The sequence below is a fragment of the Nomascus leucogenys genome, chromosome 7b (genome assembly GCF_006542625.1).
Source record: "Nomascus leucogenys isolate Asia chromosome 7b, Asia_NLE_v1, whole genome shotgun sequence".
NCBI lineage: Eukaryota > Metazoa > Chordata > Mammalia > Primates > Hylobatidae > Nomascus > Nomascus leucogenys.
Window position 1 is genome coordinate 58,155,656 of NC_044387.1, and position 13,126 is coordinate 58,168,781.

General features: G+C 45.7%; 2 protein-coding genes and 1 pseudogene across 6 annotated transcripts in view; 2 read left to right on the plus strand and 1 right to left on the minus strand.

Moving 5' to 3' along the window:
• The window catches only part of OSBP2 (oxysterol binding protein 2), a 218,200-nt gene extending 206,001 nt beyond the window's left edge, over positions 1-12,199 (plus strand). The window contains exons 14-15 of one of the 3 annotated variants that reach the window (XR_004031005.1): positions 4,853-4,909; positions 10,378-10,388. Coding sequence is in view for 2 of the 3 variants with exons in the window: in XM_030816114.1 (XP_030671974.1) it covers positions 4,853-4,866 (14 nt within the window). In the remaining variant the exon portion in view is untranslated. Of the gene's footprint in view, positions 1-4,852; positions 4,910-10,377 lie in introns of all 3 variants that reach the window. The other 2 variants (XM_030816114.1, XM_030816115.1) reach the window with 2 other exon arrangements.
• Positions 10,769-13,126, minus strand: part of MORC2 (MORC family CW-type zinc finger 2) — a 43,935-nt gene continuing 41,577 nt past the window's right edge. Inside the window, exon 26 of one of the 2 annotated variants that reach the window (XM_012508075.2) lies at positions 10,769-12,490. In XM_012508075.2, coding sequence (XP_012363529.1) covers positions 12,422-12,490 — 69 coding nt within the window. In that variant the 3' untranslated portion in view covers positions 10,769-12,421. The remainder of the gene's footprint in view (positions 12,491-13,126) is intronic. The other variant, XM_003258090.4, reaches the window with a different exon arrangement.
• On the plus strand, positions 10,898-12,199 carry LOC100582218 (annotated as a pseudogene). Its single transcript, XR_004031006.1, has one exon. The product of XR_004031006.1 is annotated as an uncharacterized LOC100582218 (transcript).

A 13,126-nucleotide genomic window follows, 5' to 3' on the forward strand; every position in this document is an offset into this window, starting at 1 on the left:
CAACACTCTGGGAGGGCGAGTCAGGCTGATTGCTTTGAAGCCAGGTGTTTGAGACCAAGCTGGGCGACATGATAAAACCCCATCTCTACAAAAAATATGCACACACAAAAAATTAGCTAGGCATTGTGGTGCATGCCTGTAGTCCCAGCCACTCAGGAGGCTGAGGTAGGAGGATGGCTTGAGCTCGGGAGGTGGAGGCTGCAGTGAGCCTAGATCATGCCACTGTACTCCAGCCTGAGCAACAGAGTGAGACCCTGTCTCAAAAAAAAAAAAAAAAAAAGACTTATAACCATTTCTTTTTAAAAATCAGTTAAAAGTAGTCCTAACAGGCCGGACGCAGTGGCTCATGCCTGTAATACCAGCACTTTGGGAGGCTGAGGCGGGCAGACCATGAGATCAAGAGATTGAGATTATCCTCGCCAACATGGTGAAACTCCGCCTCTACTAAAAATGCAAAACTTAGCTGGGTGTGTTGGTGCACACCTGTAGTCTCAGCTACTCAGGAGGCTGAGGCAGGAGAATCATTTGAACCCGGGAGGCGGAGGGTGCAGTGAGACGAGATCACTGCACTCCAGCCTGGTGACACAGCGAGACTCCGTCTCAAAAACAGTCCTAATATATACACACAAAACTCTATACAGATGACCAAGGAATAATTCCAATCTTACAGAAACTTTCCAAGAGTAGAGGGAAAGAGAGAATACTCCCAAACTGATTTCTTCAAGCTAACATAACCTGCTCACAAAAACCTGACAAACAGTATGAGAATGGACAATTACAAACTAATGTCACTTGTAATGGCACAATTCAAAATAAAATATTAATAAATCTAACAATATAGAAAATCATTATTATTCCAAAAATGCAAGGTTAGTTTATGCTGAGAAAAACTAAACAAGTCACCACATTAACAAATTAAAGGATAATGCTACATAGTTATGCTAATATGAAGAAAACACTTTAGGTAAAATTCAGCATGCATCCATGATATTTAAAAGGAAAAAAAGGCCGGACACAGTGGCTTACGCCTGTAAGCCTAGCACTTTGGGAGGCCCAGGTGGGTGCACCACCTGAGGTCAGGAGTCAAGACCAGCCTGGCCATCATGGTGAAACCCCATCTCTACTAAAAATACAAAAATTAGCTGAGCATGGTGGTGGGCACCTGTAATCCCAGCTCCTCAAGAGGCTGCAGCAGGAGAATCACTTGAACCTGGGAGGTGGAGGCTGCAGTGAGCCAAGATGGCACCACTGCACTCCAGCCTGGGCAACAGAGCAAGACTCTGTCTCAAAAAATATATAAATAAATAAAATAAAAAGTTTAGCAATAGGAATAGAAGAAAATTTCCATAATCTGATATCTACACACACACACACTTTTCCTGCGAGACAGGGAACAAAAAGAGATGTCCACTTTCCCCCTTTATATTCAACATTGTACTCAGAGCCAATGCAATAAGGCAAGAAAAATATTTACATAAAGTATGAGAATTGGTAAAATTATCACTGTTCACTGATGATATGACCTAAAAAATCCAAAAGAATTGTGTAGGTAACAGTCAATTGATATATAAAAATCAATTACATTTTTATATACTAGCAACAAACTGTCAGAGAATGTAACTTAAAGTTGTCATTCATCTATAATAGCACTACAAATCATCAGGTTCCAAAGATATATCTAACAAAAGACATATGAGACCTCTAAAGGGAAAACTGTAATACTTTTTTTGAGAGACACTAAACAAAGATCTAGATTGAGAATTATACCATATTCATGGTTGGGAAGACTTATAAAAGTATCAATTCTTCTCAGTTGAGGATGGATACCATCAATTCCAATGGAACCCCTACAGGTTTTCTCATGGAGCTTGATGATTCTAAAATGTACACGAAAATGCTAACACCTAACAGTAGTCAAGACACTATCGAAGTACAAAAGTAGCTGGGCACGGTGGCTCATGCCAGCACTTTGGGAGGCCAAGGCAGGTGGATAGCCTGAGGTCAGGAGTTCGAGACCAGTCTGGCCAACATGGTGAAAACCCATCTCTATTAAAAATACAAAAAAATTAGCCAGGTGTGGTGGTGCGCACCTGTAATCCCAGCTACTCAGGAGGCTGAGGCAGGGGAATCCCTTGAACCAGGGAAGTGGAGGTTGTAGTGAGCTGAGATCATGCCACTGCACTCCAGCCTGGGCGACACAGCAAGACTCAGTCTCGAAAAAAGAAAAGTAGGAGGACTGCCTCTACTAGATATCAAAATAATGTAAAATAAATAAATTAGTATTGGCATAGAGAGATAATAGACAAATATAACTAAAAGTTCAGAAACAATACATAAATGAACATTTGATATATAACAGAGGTAGCATTGTAGATCAACAGTGAAAGAAAAGACTACTCAATGAAGGGTGGTGAGGCAACCAGGTATACGTATGGAAAGAAGGAGAGAAGAGGAAGGGAGGGAATGAAGAAGGAAAGGAGGAGGGAAGGACGAAAACTGGAGCTCTACCTCATACGACACATGAAAGTCAATTCCGGGCAGATTAAAGATCTAGGCCAAGCAAGGTGGCTCATACCTATAATCCCAGCATTTTGGGAGACTAAGATGGGCAGATCACTTTAGGCCAGGAGTTTGAGACCAGCCTGACCAATATGGCAAAACTCTATCTCTATTAAAAATACAAAAAATTAGCTGGGTGTGGTGGCACATGCCTGTAATCCCAGCTACTCGGGAGGCTGAGGCAGGAGAATCACTTGAACCCAGGAGGCAGAGGTTGCAGTGAGCCAAGATCATGCCACTGTACTCCAGCCTGGGCGACAGAGCGAGACTGTCTCAAAAAAATAATAATAATAATAATAATAATAATTTTTTTAAAAATCTACATAGATGGTCCTCAACTTACAATAAGGTTATGTTCCAATAAACCCATCATAAGGCAAAAATATCATAAGTTAAAAATGCATTTAATACTCCTACAGGACATCATAGCTTAGCCTAGCCTACCTTAAATGAGCTCAGAACACTTACCTTAGCCTACAGTTGAGCAAAATCATCTAACGCATAGCCTGTTTTTATAATAGAGTGTTGAATATCTCACGTCATTTATTGAACACTGTACACTATAGAGTATCAAACGTTTACCCTTGTGGCTGACAGCTGCAGCTCATTGCCACTACCCGGCACCACAGTATCTTACAGAATATTGCTAGCCTGGAGCAAGATGAAAATTCAAAATTCAAAGTGCAGCTTCTACTGAATGGGTATTGCTTTCACAACACCATAAAGTCAAAAAAATCCTAAGTCAAACCATCATTAAGGTGGGCACCATCTGTATATGAAAGACAAAACTATAAAGGCTTTAGAAGATAATACAAAATATCTTCATGACCTCAGGGTAGAGAAGTGTTTCTTATTTTTGTTTTGTCTTTTTGAGATGGAGTTTTGCTCCTGTCTCCCAGGCTGGAGTGCAATGGTGCAATCTTGGCTCACTGCAACCTCTGCCTCCTGGGTTCAAGCAATTCCTGAGTAGCTGGATTACAGGCACCCACCATCACGCCCCGGCTAATTTTTGTATTTTTAGTAGGGATGGGGTTTCATCATGTTGGCCAGGCTGGTTTCAAACTCCTGACCTCAGGTGATCTGCCCGCCTCGGCCTCCCAAAGTGCTGGGATTACAGGCGTGAGCCACTGCGCCCGGCCAAGAAGTATTTCTTAAACAAGTTACGATAAAAGTATAAATAAAGGACTGATAAATTATTATTCTACATTTTTAATTAAGGACTCCTAGTCCTCAAAAAGACTCTGTAAAAAGAGAATAAAAAAGAAGGCATACCAAAGAACAGGAGAAGAAATCTGCAACACAGATAACTTACAAAGAACTTGTCTCTAGAATATACAAAATTCAAATAAGAAAAAGATAAAACAGAAAAATGGGCCCAAATCTTGAGCAAACACTTCATCACAGAAAGCTAAATGGTCAATAAGGCCAGGCACAATGGCCCATGCCTGTAATCCCAGCACTTTGGGAGGCTGAGGCAAGCGGATCGCTTGTGTCCAGGAGTTCAAGACCAGCCAGACTGACATAGCGAAACCCTGTCTCCACTAAAAATACAAAAATTAGCCAGGCATTGTGGCACGTGCCTGTAGTCCTAACTACTTGGGATGCTGAGGCAGGAGGACTCCTTGAGCCCAGGAGGTGGAGGTTGCAGCGTGCTGCGATTGTGCCACTGCACTCCAGCCTGGGAAACAGAGCAAGACCCTGTCTCAAAAATAAAAAAAAATAAATAAATAAATGGTCAATAAACAAAAGGTGCTCAACCACATTTTGGAAATCAGAAAAATGTAAATTAAACCACACTGAGATACCACTATACCCTCATCAGACTGGCAAAACATTTCAAGTCTACCAATATCAAGCACAGGCAACAAAGTGGAGGAACAAAGCACTTACCCAGTGCCAATGGGTGTGAAAATTAACACAACCGATTCTGGCATTACCTAGTAAAGTGGAAATGGGCATGAACTATGACTCTGCAATTCTACTCCAAGGATTATTTCCTAGAGCAGGGGTTCCCAACCCTCAGGCCACAGACCAGTACCAGTCCATGGCCTGTTAGGAACCGGACCCACAGCAGGTGAGCTGCGGGCAAGCAGGCAAAGCTTCATCTGTATTTACAGCCGCTACCCATTACCCATTACTGCCTGAGCTCTGCCTCCAGTCAGATCAGTGGCAGCATTAGATTCTCATAGGAGCAAGAACTCTATGTAAACTGCACATGCGAGGGATCTAGGTTGCATGTTCCTGATGAGACTCGAATGCCTGATGATCTGTCACTGTCTCCCATCACCCACAGATGAGACCATCTAGCTCCAGGAAAACAAGCTCGGGCTCCCACTGATTCTACATTATGGTGAGTTGTATAATTATTTCATTATATATTACAATGCGATAATAACAGAAATAAAGTGCACAATAAATGTAATGCATTTGAATCATCCCACAAACCATCCCCTACCCCAGTCCATGGAGAAACTGTCTTCCATGAAACCAGTCCCTGGTACCAAAAATGTTGGGGACAGCTGTCCCAGGGAGAAAGTCCTGCACACATGCAACAGGAGACATAAACAATGCACAGTTGCCAGTTTCAGAGGAATGCATTTAAAATTGTATTATGTTCAATTGCAGGTGTAATTCATTCATTTTCATTACTGTCTAGTATTCGACAGTGATGTGGCAACCCAAATAACAAAGAGGCTCTCTAAAAGACATATATACATAAATTTGCAATGCTTTGTTCCTAAATAAGTATCTTTTCTTTTGAGAACCTCTCTTTATTGTTATTTAGGTTAACATCCAGAATACTATACAGTAGTGAAAATGCATAAATTACAGTTACATCCAACAAAATGGATGATTTTCTGGAACACAATGTTGAAAATAAAAAAAACTACAAAACAATAAAACGTTATGTCCATCATTAAGTTCAAAAACAAAACAAAATAAAACACTTAGGGCAAAATAAAACAGGAATACACAGAGCTCATAAAAATATAATGAAGAGTATAGAAACACAATTATAAAATGAAATACTAATAGTAATAAACACAATTCAGGATGATGGTGACCTCTGAGCAGGGAGACAAAGGGTCCAGGAAGGACACACAGGGATTTATAAAATAACAAGCCAGGTGATGGCTGTTTGATGTATATTTTTTCTGCTTTACAATTTTTTTTTTTTAAGACAGTTTCTCACTCTGTCACCCAGGCTAGAGTACAGTGGCACGATCATAGCTCATTGCAGCCTCCACCTCCCAGGCTCAAGCGATTCTCCCACCTCAGCCTCGGCACAAACCCAGCTAGTTTTTGTATTTAATGTAGAGACGGCGTCTTGCTATGTCGCCCAGGCTGGTCTCCAATCCTGGGCTCAAGCAATCTGCCTACCTTGGCCTCCCAAAGTGCTGGAATTACAGGCGTCAGCCACCGCGCCAGGCCTCCTTTACAAATATTTTATACAGTATTCTTTCATAGCTACTCAATGTCTAATTGAAAATAAAAACAGCAGCATAAAGGAGAAAACTATATTTTTTTTATAGAAGGTGTAAAGGCATTTGACAAAATTCAGCCAGTTTCCAAGGGGCACAGCCCACATTTCATTCTGTGTGACTGCTGCCCCCTGGCGCCCAACTCAGGCAGGACTGGCAACTACCGGTGAGTCCCAGCAGCCCCAAGACAAACTAAAGGAAACCCCAACATTTTAAAAGCCACCTGCCGAAACTCTCACTGCTCAACTCTCACATGCGGATTTCCACCCATATCAGAAACAAGCTCGGGACCATTATTCAACATTGTTTCAGAGATTCTAACTAAAGCAAACTGACAAAATAAATTGGTATACTGGCAAATTTGTATCTATAAAAAACAGGCTTATTAAAACTACCAGAATTCCTAAGATAGAATTATATTAAATCATTAGCTTTTCTCCATATTAATAATCAATGAGCAATACAGATGGGAAAAAGTATTCCATCACAATAGACAAAAACCATAAAACACTTAAGAATAAATTTAACCAGAAAGTTATAGAACCCGTATAAAGAATTTATAAAATCTTATTGGAGGACCTAAAAGAAGTCTTGAGTAAATGGAAAGCCATTTTTTATCCTCTGGGGGAGGATATCACAAAAATGTTAATGCTTCTAGAACTTCCATTTAAATTTAATGCAATTATAATTCAAATCCCAGTGGAACACTTTCTTTTAGGCAGGGATGGGAAAGAACTGGATAATGCGATTAAATATTTCATGTGAGAGAATAAATTCTAAGGCTGGAAAAGCATTTTTTAACAAGTAAGGGAAACTGATCTATTTAGATACTGATGACGCCCAAAATTATAGTTTCAGCCAGAACCTCACCCCTCAAATCAGACTCACTTGTGCAACTGACCACAGATGTCTCCACTGGCGTCTAAGCGGGATCTCAAACTCAACGGTTCCACACCTGTTGGCTCATTTAATCAGTGGGGCTGGAATAAGTTAATTTCCACCTGGGGGCAGGGAACGCTTGACTCTTGCCTTACAGCTTATACTAAATATATTCCATAAGGACTATAGGTTGTCTAGTAAAAAATAAATAAACAATAAACATTGCAATAAAATGTAAGAGAATATCGGGGGAAGGGGAGAAGAGAGAAGGGGATTGATTTCCCTAAGCATGATAGGAATCCCCAAAACTTTAAAACATTTACCTTTCAACAAACACCATAAACCAAGCCAAGGACAAACGCATGGAAAATGGACTAATGTTAAGTCCAAGAGGCTTCAGGCGCTCGGCCTCGGGTCATAAAGGCAGGGACACAGGCTGGCCCTTCCGGACAAAAGGAAAAACACGCAGCTTCCTTTCCAAGTGTTCTTCCTTTCACAGATAAAAGCGCCGACCCTAAGGACATCTTTTCAACGAATGTTTTCCCTAGTGACCCCCCGAAAGTTGGAAAACAACCGGGGGGGAGGGGAAGATTTCATCTGCACTTTGACTTAACTAAAGCGCAACAGCTTGCAGGAAAAAAAAAATCCTCGCTTTTCTGTTTCGGGTGTGAGTGGGCTATTGCTCGCCCTGTAATTCCAGCTACTAGAGAGGCTGAGGCAGGAGAACCACTTGAACCCTGGAGGCGGAGGTTGCAGTGAGGCGAGATGGCGCCACTGCACTCCAGCCTGGGGGACAGAGTGAGACTGTCTCAAAAAAAAAAAAAGTAGGGGATTAGAGCTGGCCACGGCTTCCCCAGAAACCTGCAGTTACTGGAGCAGGAAAGGGCCTCAGAGAATCCCTGGAAGCAGCTACCTAAAAGACGCAAGGAAACCCCCAAAGGCCACAGGCACCTGCACCAAACCCTGAGCGCCGCAGCAAGCTCGCGAGGCTTCCAAAGCGCATGCGCAGATCACGGTGCACGTGCGGCACGCCAGCAAAACCGCGCAGGCGTCGTGTCGCTTCCGCCTCCAGCGTGTGGCGGGGTTGGGGACGCCCTACACAGTTTGTAACAGTTGGCTGGTTATGAACCGTTCATAACGGGCGTTAATAACCACGCCCTGTTAGACTGAGCATGGTCCACCCGCGAATCCTCTACAGAGATGGCCAAGCGCTGGGGTCCTGGCTGCGTCCTCTCGGCCAGGTGAGAATTTACAACCCACCCTCGGCCACGTGTTGTGCTGTGGCCGCTGATGACTAAGCATGAAGAACTCAAAAACTCTGAACCTTCTGACAAACGGGTTCTCCCCTGCCCACCGCGGTGCCCCAAACCCAGCAGGGCAGATTGGTTTACATGGTGGGGCATTGGGGAGGACCCAGAGCTTTCAATAAGGGAAGAAATGATGTGGGGAGGGACAGTAAATCAAAGTAGGGGATTAGGCCGGGAGGTGTGGCTCATGTCTGTAATCCCAGCCCTTTGGGAGGCTGAGGCAGATGGATCTCTTGAGACCGGGAGTTCTAGACCAGCCTGGCCAACATGGCGAAAGCCCGTCTCTACTAAAAATACGAAAATTAGCCGGGCGTGGTGGCGCACACCTGTAATTCCAGCTACTAGAGAGGCTGAGGCAGGAGAATCGCTTGAACCCTGGAGGCGGAGGTTGCAATGAGGCAAGATGGCACCACTGCACTCCAGCCTGGGCTACAGAGCCAGATTGTCTCAAAAAAAAAAAAAAAAAAAAAGTAGGGGATTAGAGCTGGCCACAGCTTCCCCAGTAACCTGCAGTTACTGGAGCAGGAAGGAGCCTCGGAGAATCCCTGGAAGCATCTCAACAGAATCCAGAGGGGACAAGAAAAGAGAAGGGATACGTCTGTCGCATCCTTCCCTTCTCATTGATCCAAGTTTGTCTTAGTGGTGTGAGCCCCCCTTACCTTCCAGGCCTTGGTGGGTAGCTGCTGACATGTCCAGAACCCCAGGAAGTGCTGAAGGCACCTGCAGTTCAGGCCCCATGGAAGCCCAGACCTCCTTCAGCCTTCGAGGACACTGAAACTGGCCAAATATTTAGGCCATGAGGATGGCTGCTGAGTAAGCACATTACCCCCACATCGGACACAAGCAAGCAGGTGAAGGCCAGCAGGTAGGGGCCAGTGAATCTTGGAAGCAAAGATTTGGGGGTCAAGAACAGCAGGGAGCTCTGGACCCCCATCTCAGCTTCAACCAGAGCAGCTCCAGGACTCCTAGCTTTCCACATGGGCTTCTTGATAAATTTTAGGTATTCCTGAGGCTGAATAAGCTGGAAAGCCTCTGCCATCACCCAACTCGGTTATTTTAGAGGAGGAACGGGAGCCAAAATGGGCAGTGACTTGTCTGAGGCCTTGCCAGCTTGAAGAAGGAAATGTCTGCTGAACCCAACAGTGGCCCTGGTAAGGCCTGGTGCATTGCAACTCACTGGATGAAAATGGTGACTGGCCGGGTGCAGTGGCTCATGCCTGCAATCCCAGCACTGGGAGGCCAAGGCGGGTGAATCACTTGAGATCAGGAGTTTCAGACCAGCCTGGCCAACATGGTGAAACCCTGTCTTTACCAAAAAATACAAAAATTAGCTGGGCATGGTGTCACGCACCCGTAGTCCCAGCTACTCGGGAGGCTGAGGGGGGAGAATCGCTTGAATCCAGGAGGTGAAGGTTGCAATGAGCCGAGATCGTGCCACTGCACTCCAGCCTAGGTGACAGAGCAAGAGTCCATCTCAAAAAAAAAAACACAGAAACAACCCCAAATGTCCATAAGTAGGAGACAATATATCCAACACATGAAATGCTCTGTGGTTCATGAGAATAAAGAAGACCCCTATGGGTTATTCTGAAGCAGGTTCCACTACACTAAGCTACTCTAAGTAGTTTAACAGGCAGAAATGGAACAGAGTGGAAGTGTGTGCACTTAGGAGGGATACTCTCCAGGGAGAATTCAGGGATTGGGTGGCAGAAGGGAGCCTTGCTTTTCATGGTCCAGCCTTTTAGATGGTTTTAATGTTTACCATGTGTATGTGTCACTTAAAAACCAAACACCCTAGGTGAAGCATGGTGGCTCACACTGTAATCCCAGCACTTTGGGAGGCCGAGGCAGGTGGATCACTTAAGCTTAGGAGTTTGAGACCATCCTAAGCAACATGATGAAACTCTACCAAAAATACAAAAAAATTTTGCCAGGCGTGATGGTGTGTGCCTGTGGTTCCAGCTACTTGGGAGGCTAAGGTGGGAGATCACTTGAGCCTGGAAGGCAGATGTATCAGTGAGCCAAGATCGTGCCACTGCACTCCAGCCTAGGTGACCAGGGCAAGACCCCCATCTCAAACAAAACATCCTAGAGTCCCCACCCCTCTTGTTCCTTAAACACCAGCATTGCTGCCCTTCACTTTCTTGCAGCCTTGTGCAAAGGACCTCACCACAGATCAGCCAGACCATCTTCCTCCTCCCAAGTCATCAGAGTTCCAAGCTGGTCACCTGTCCCTTGATGTTCCCAGGAAACCGGGAAAGAGGACCCCTGCATTTTATCTTCCCATCCAGAATGGCAGGATCTCTGCCTGGGAAACAGGCTGCATTCAGCACAGCTGCGGTAGCATTAGCAAAGTGGGCACATCTAGAAGTTGAAGCTAAAACATTCAAGAACTCCAGTCTGTTTCTGTGGATGTTAAGGGGGTGAAGATAAAACAATGGAGGTGATGAGGAGGAATAACTTGAAGACAGTTTAAAGCCACAGTGGTACAAAGAATGAAGAGAAGGAAGGTGCTGGATTTTACTTAGAAAACAGACTGAGTTCAGGAGTCTCACCAGTAGAAGTTTATAGTATTGCATTTCGATTACATGTGTGTGAATTTTAAAAATTGATTACCCTCCAGTAAAAATGTGTAACCAACTTGCGTTTGGATTAAAACATTAGGTTTGGGGACAAAAGTGGACCCCATGCTGCCTGAGATGAACAGAGAGAGCAGGATAGCAGAGGAATCACCAGCTCAAGAAACCCCAAGACTTGGACAGTCTTCCAGCAGAAGAGGCCAGGGTCTCTCAGTGACTACTCCAAACAGGCCTCTCCCAGAGATGTAGTCTGGGAAGGCCCAAAACCCACCAGACAGGCACATCCAGTGGGAAAAAGACTTCCCATTCCAGGGTGGCCTGCATCCCTCACCTCTGCTTCCCAGTCTTCTGCTGACCTCAGAGCAGCAGGGTGGCCATTGCCGATCTGGGTTAGGGAGATGCCAGAAACACACCCAGGTTTGAACCACAGGTTAGTGGTACAAAGTCACAGTCCTTGTGCCCTCAGAAAACCCAGAGGCGCCAAATATGAGTGGGAAGAGAGTTGGGAAAAACTGAACCAGATTCTTCCAATGGCCATTAAAGAGAAAATTCAGCAACGCTTGCCTTTGTCTTTGACCCTGAGAAGTTAAGGGACACAGATTGCAGCGCTGTGATGGAACATGGAGGGAAGGAATGGTGTGCTTCCTGCAGAGATGCCTCTGGAGTCCCTATGGCCAGGGGATCTCACTGGCCCCCTCCTCAGGCACCTTGATGGGGCTCAGTGGGGCCAGGCTGAAGGGTGGAAGTAGAAAAGCATCAACAGGCTGTCCAGATCAACTGGCACCATCCAAGGCCCTGCTGCACCCACACATGGAGGTCACCAGCTCAGCCCCAGGGGTTCTTTCACACACAAGCTCCTTCCCTAAGGAGTCCTGTGGGGTTCCACACTCTGTGCTGCCCAAGTCAGAGATTCACCACAGATCTGTCTCCCCCTCAACCTGGACTCAAGTTACTGCGGTGAGAAACCTCACTGACCATGGTTAACTGAAGAAATCCCTCCTTCAGAAAGAACTTGAGTAGTAGATGAGGTGGTTAGACAGGATCTTTCTCCCCCAAGCTGTTTGGACAACGCCACAGCCAGGACCAACTCTGACAGCTCAAGAGAGCGAGCCCCTCCAATGTGGAACCTCCTACACAGCCCCCCTTTTGGGTCCCCGGATATGAGCCCCCAGCAGGACCACCACTCTGGGGGGAAGTCTCCCTCCCATCCCTCAGATCCCCACATTGTTCCTCCTCTAGGAGAAATGTCAGCCCTGACCCTGGAGCTTCCCCAAGATGGCAGTGGACTCGGTTATCTTGAGGAGCCAGGAGCTGAAGTGGCTCCGGCTTAGCAACCCAGCGTGGCCAAAGTGGAAAGGTTCTCTGTCCTTTGCAGTCACCAAAAAAAAAAAAAGAAGTATGGTCTCACAAGCACAGCATCTTCTTTTAAAAAATAAATATTTATAAACTTAAGGAGGAAGATTCAAAGAATCAGGGTATCTTTCCCTCCAAAAACACAAATGTCCCATGTAAGTCAAACCAAGGTGCGGCCACCAACCCATGAATGAAGCCCCCTCCCCCTGCAGCTACAGGGTTGAGGGGCAGGTGGGCAGGGGAGCTGCTCTCTCTCCCGCCTTCAGTCCCCCTTGGTGATGAGGTCCTCAATGTAGGCGTCCAGCTCATCATCTGTGTTGATGTCTATGTCCTGGAATAGAGCAGGGCAGGGATCAACTGGGGCCAGAAAGTGATTGGGGGGGGGCTCACCTTTCCACCCTTCTCTCAGCTCCTGAGATGGAGCCCAGAGTCCTCTCCCTGACCTCCCACCCTGCCCTGGATGTCAGGCTTCTGTCCTGTCTTAATCACTCTCCCCTCCCTCATCTACTGTGCACAGATGATGCCCAAATTTCCTACACCCACCCTGCCTCTACCCCATGTTCCCAATTGTCTTAGATGTATGTTTCCCTCAGATACTACAAATGTGCCCACTTCTCTCCCTTCTCTGTCACTGCCCAAGGTCCAGGCCACCATTGTCTCAGACAACTGTGGGAGCCTCCTCACAGGAGGCTCTGGTTCTAACTTTGACCCCTCCAGGCCTCCTCCAAGACTGAAAACTGCATCATGCCACACCCCTCCAGTGATCTCCACTGTTCTCGGGATCAAATCCCACAACTTTCAAGCCCTGCCTCTGCCCCTACTGCCCCCAAGTCCCTGCTCAGGCCTCAAGTCCTGCTCTTCTTCCTTCTGCCTGGAATGCTCGTGTCACACTCTTTGCATGACTGGCTTCCAGTGTCTCCAAATGCCTAAGCCCCTGAACACCCTAGTCAAGTGGCCTCCCCACACT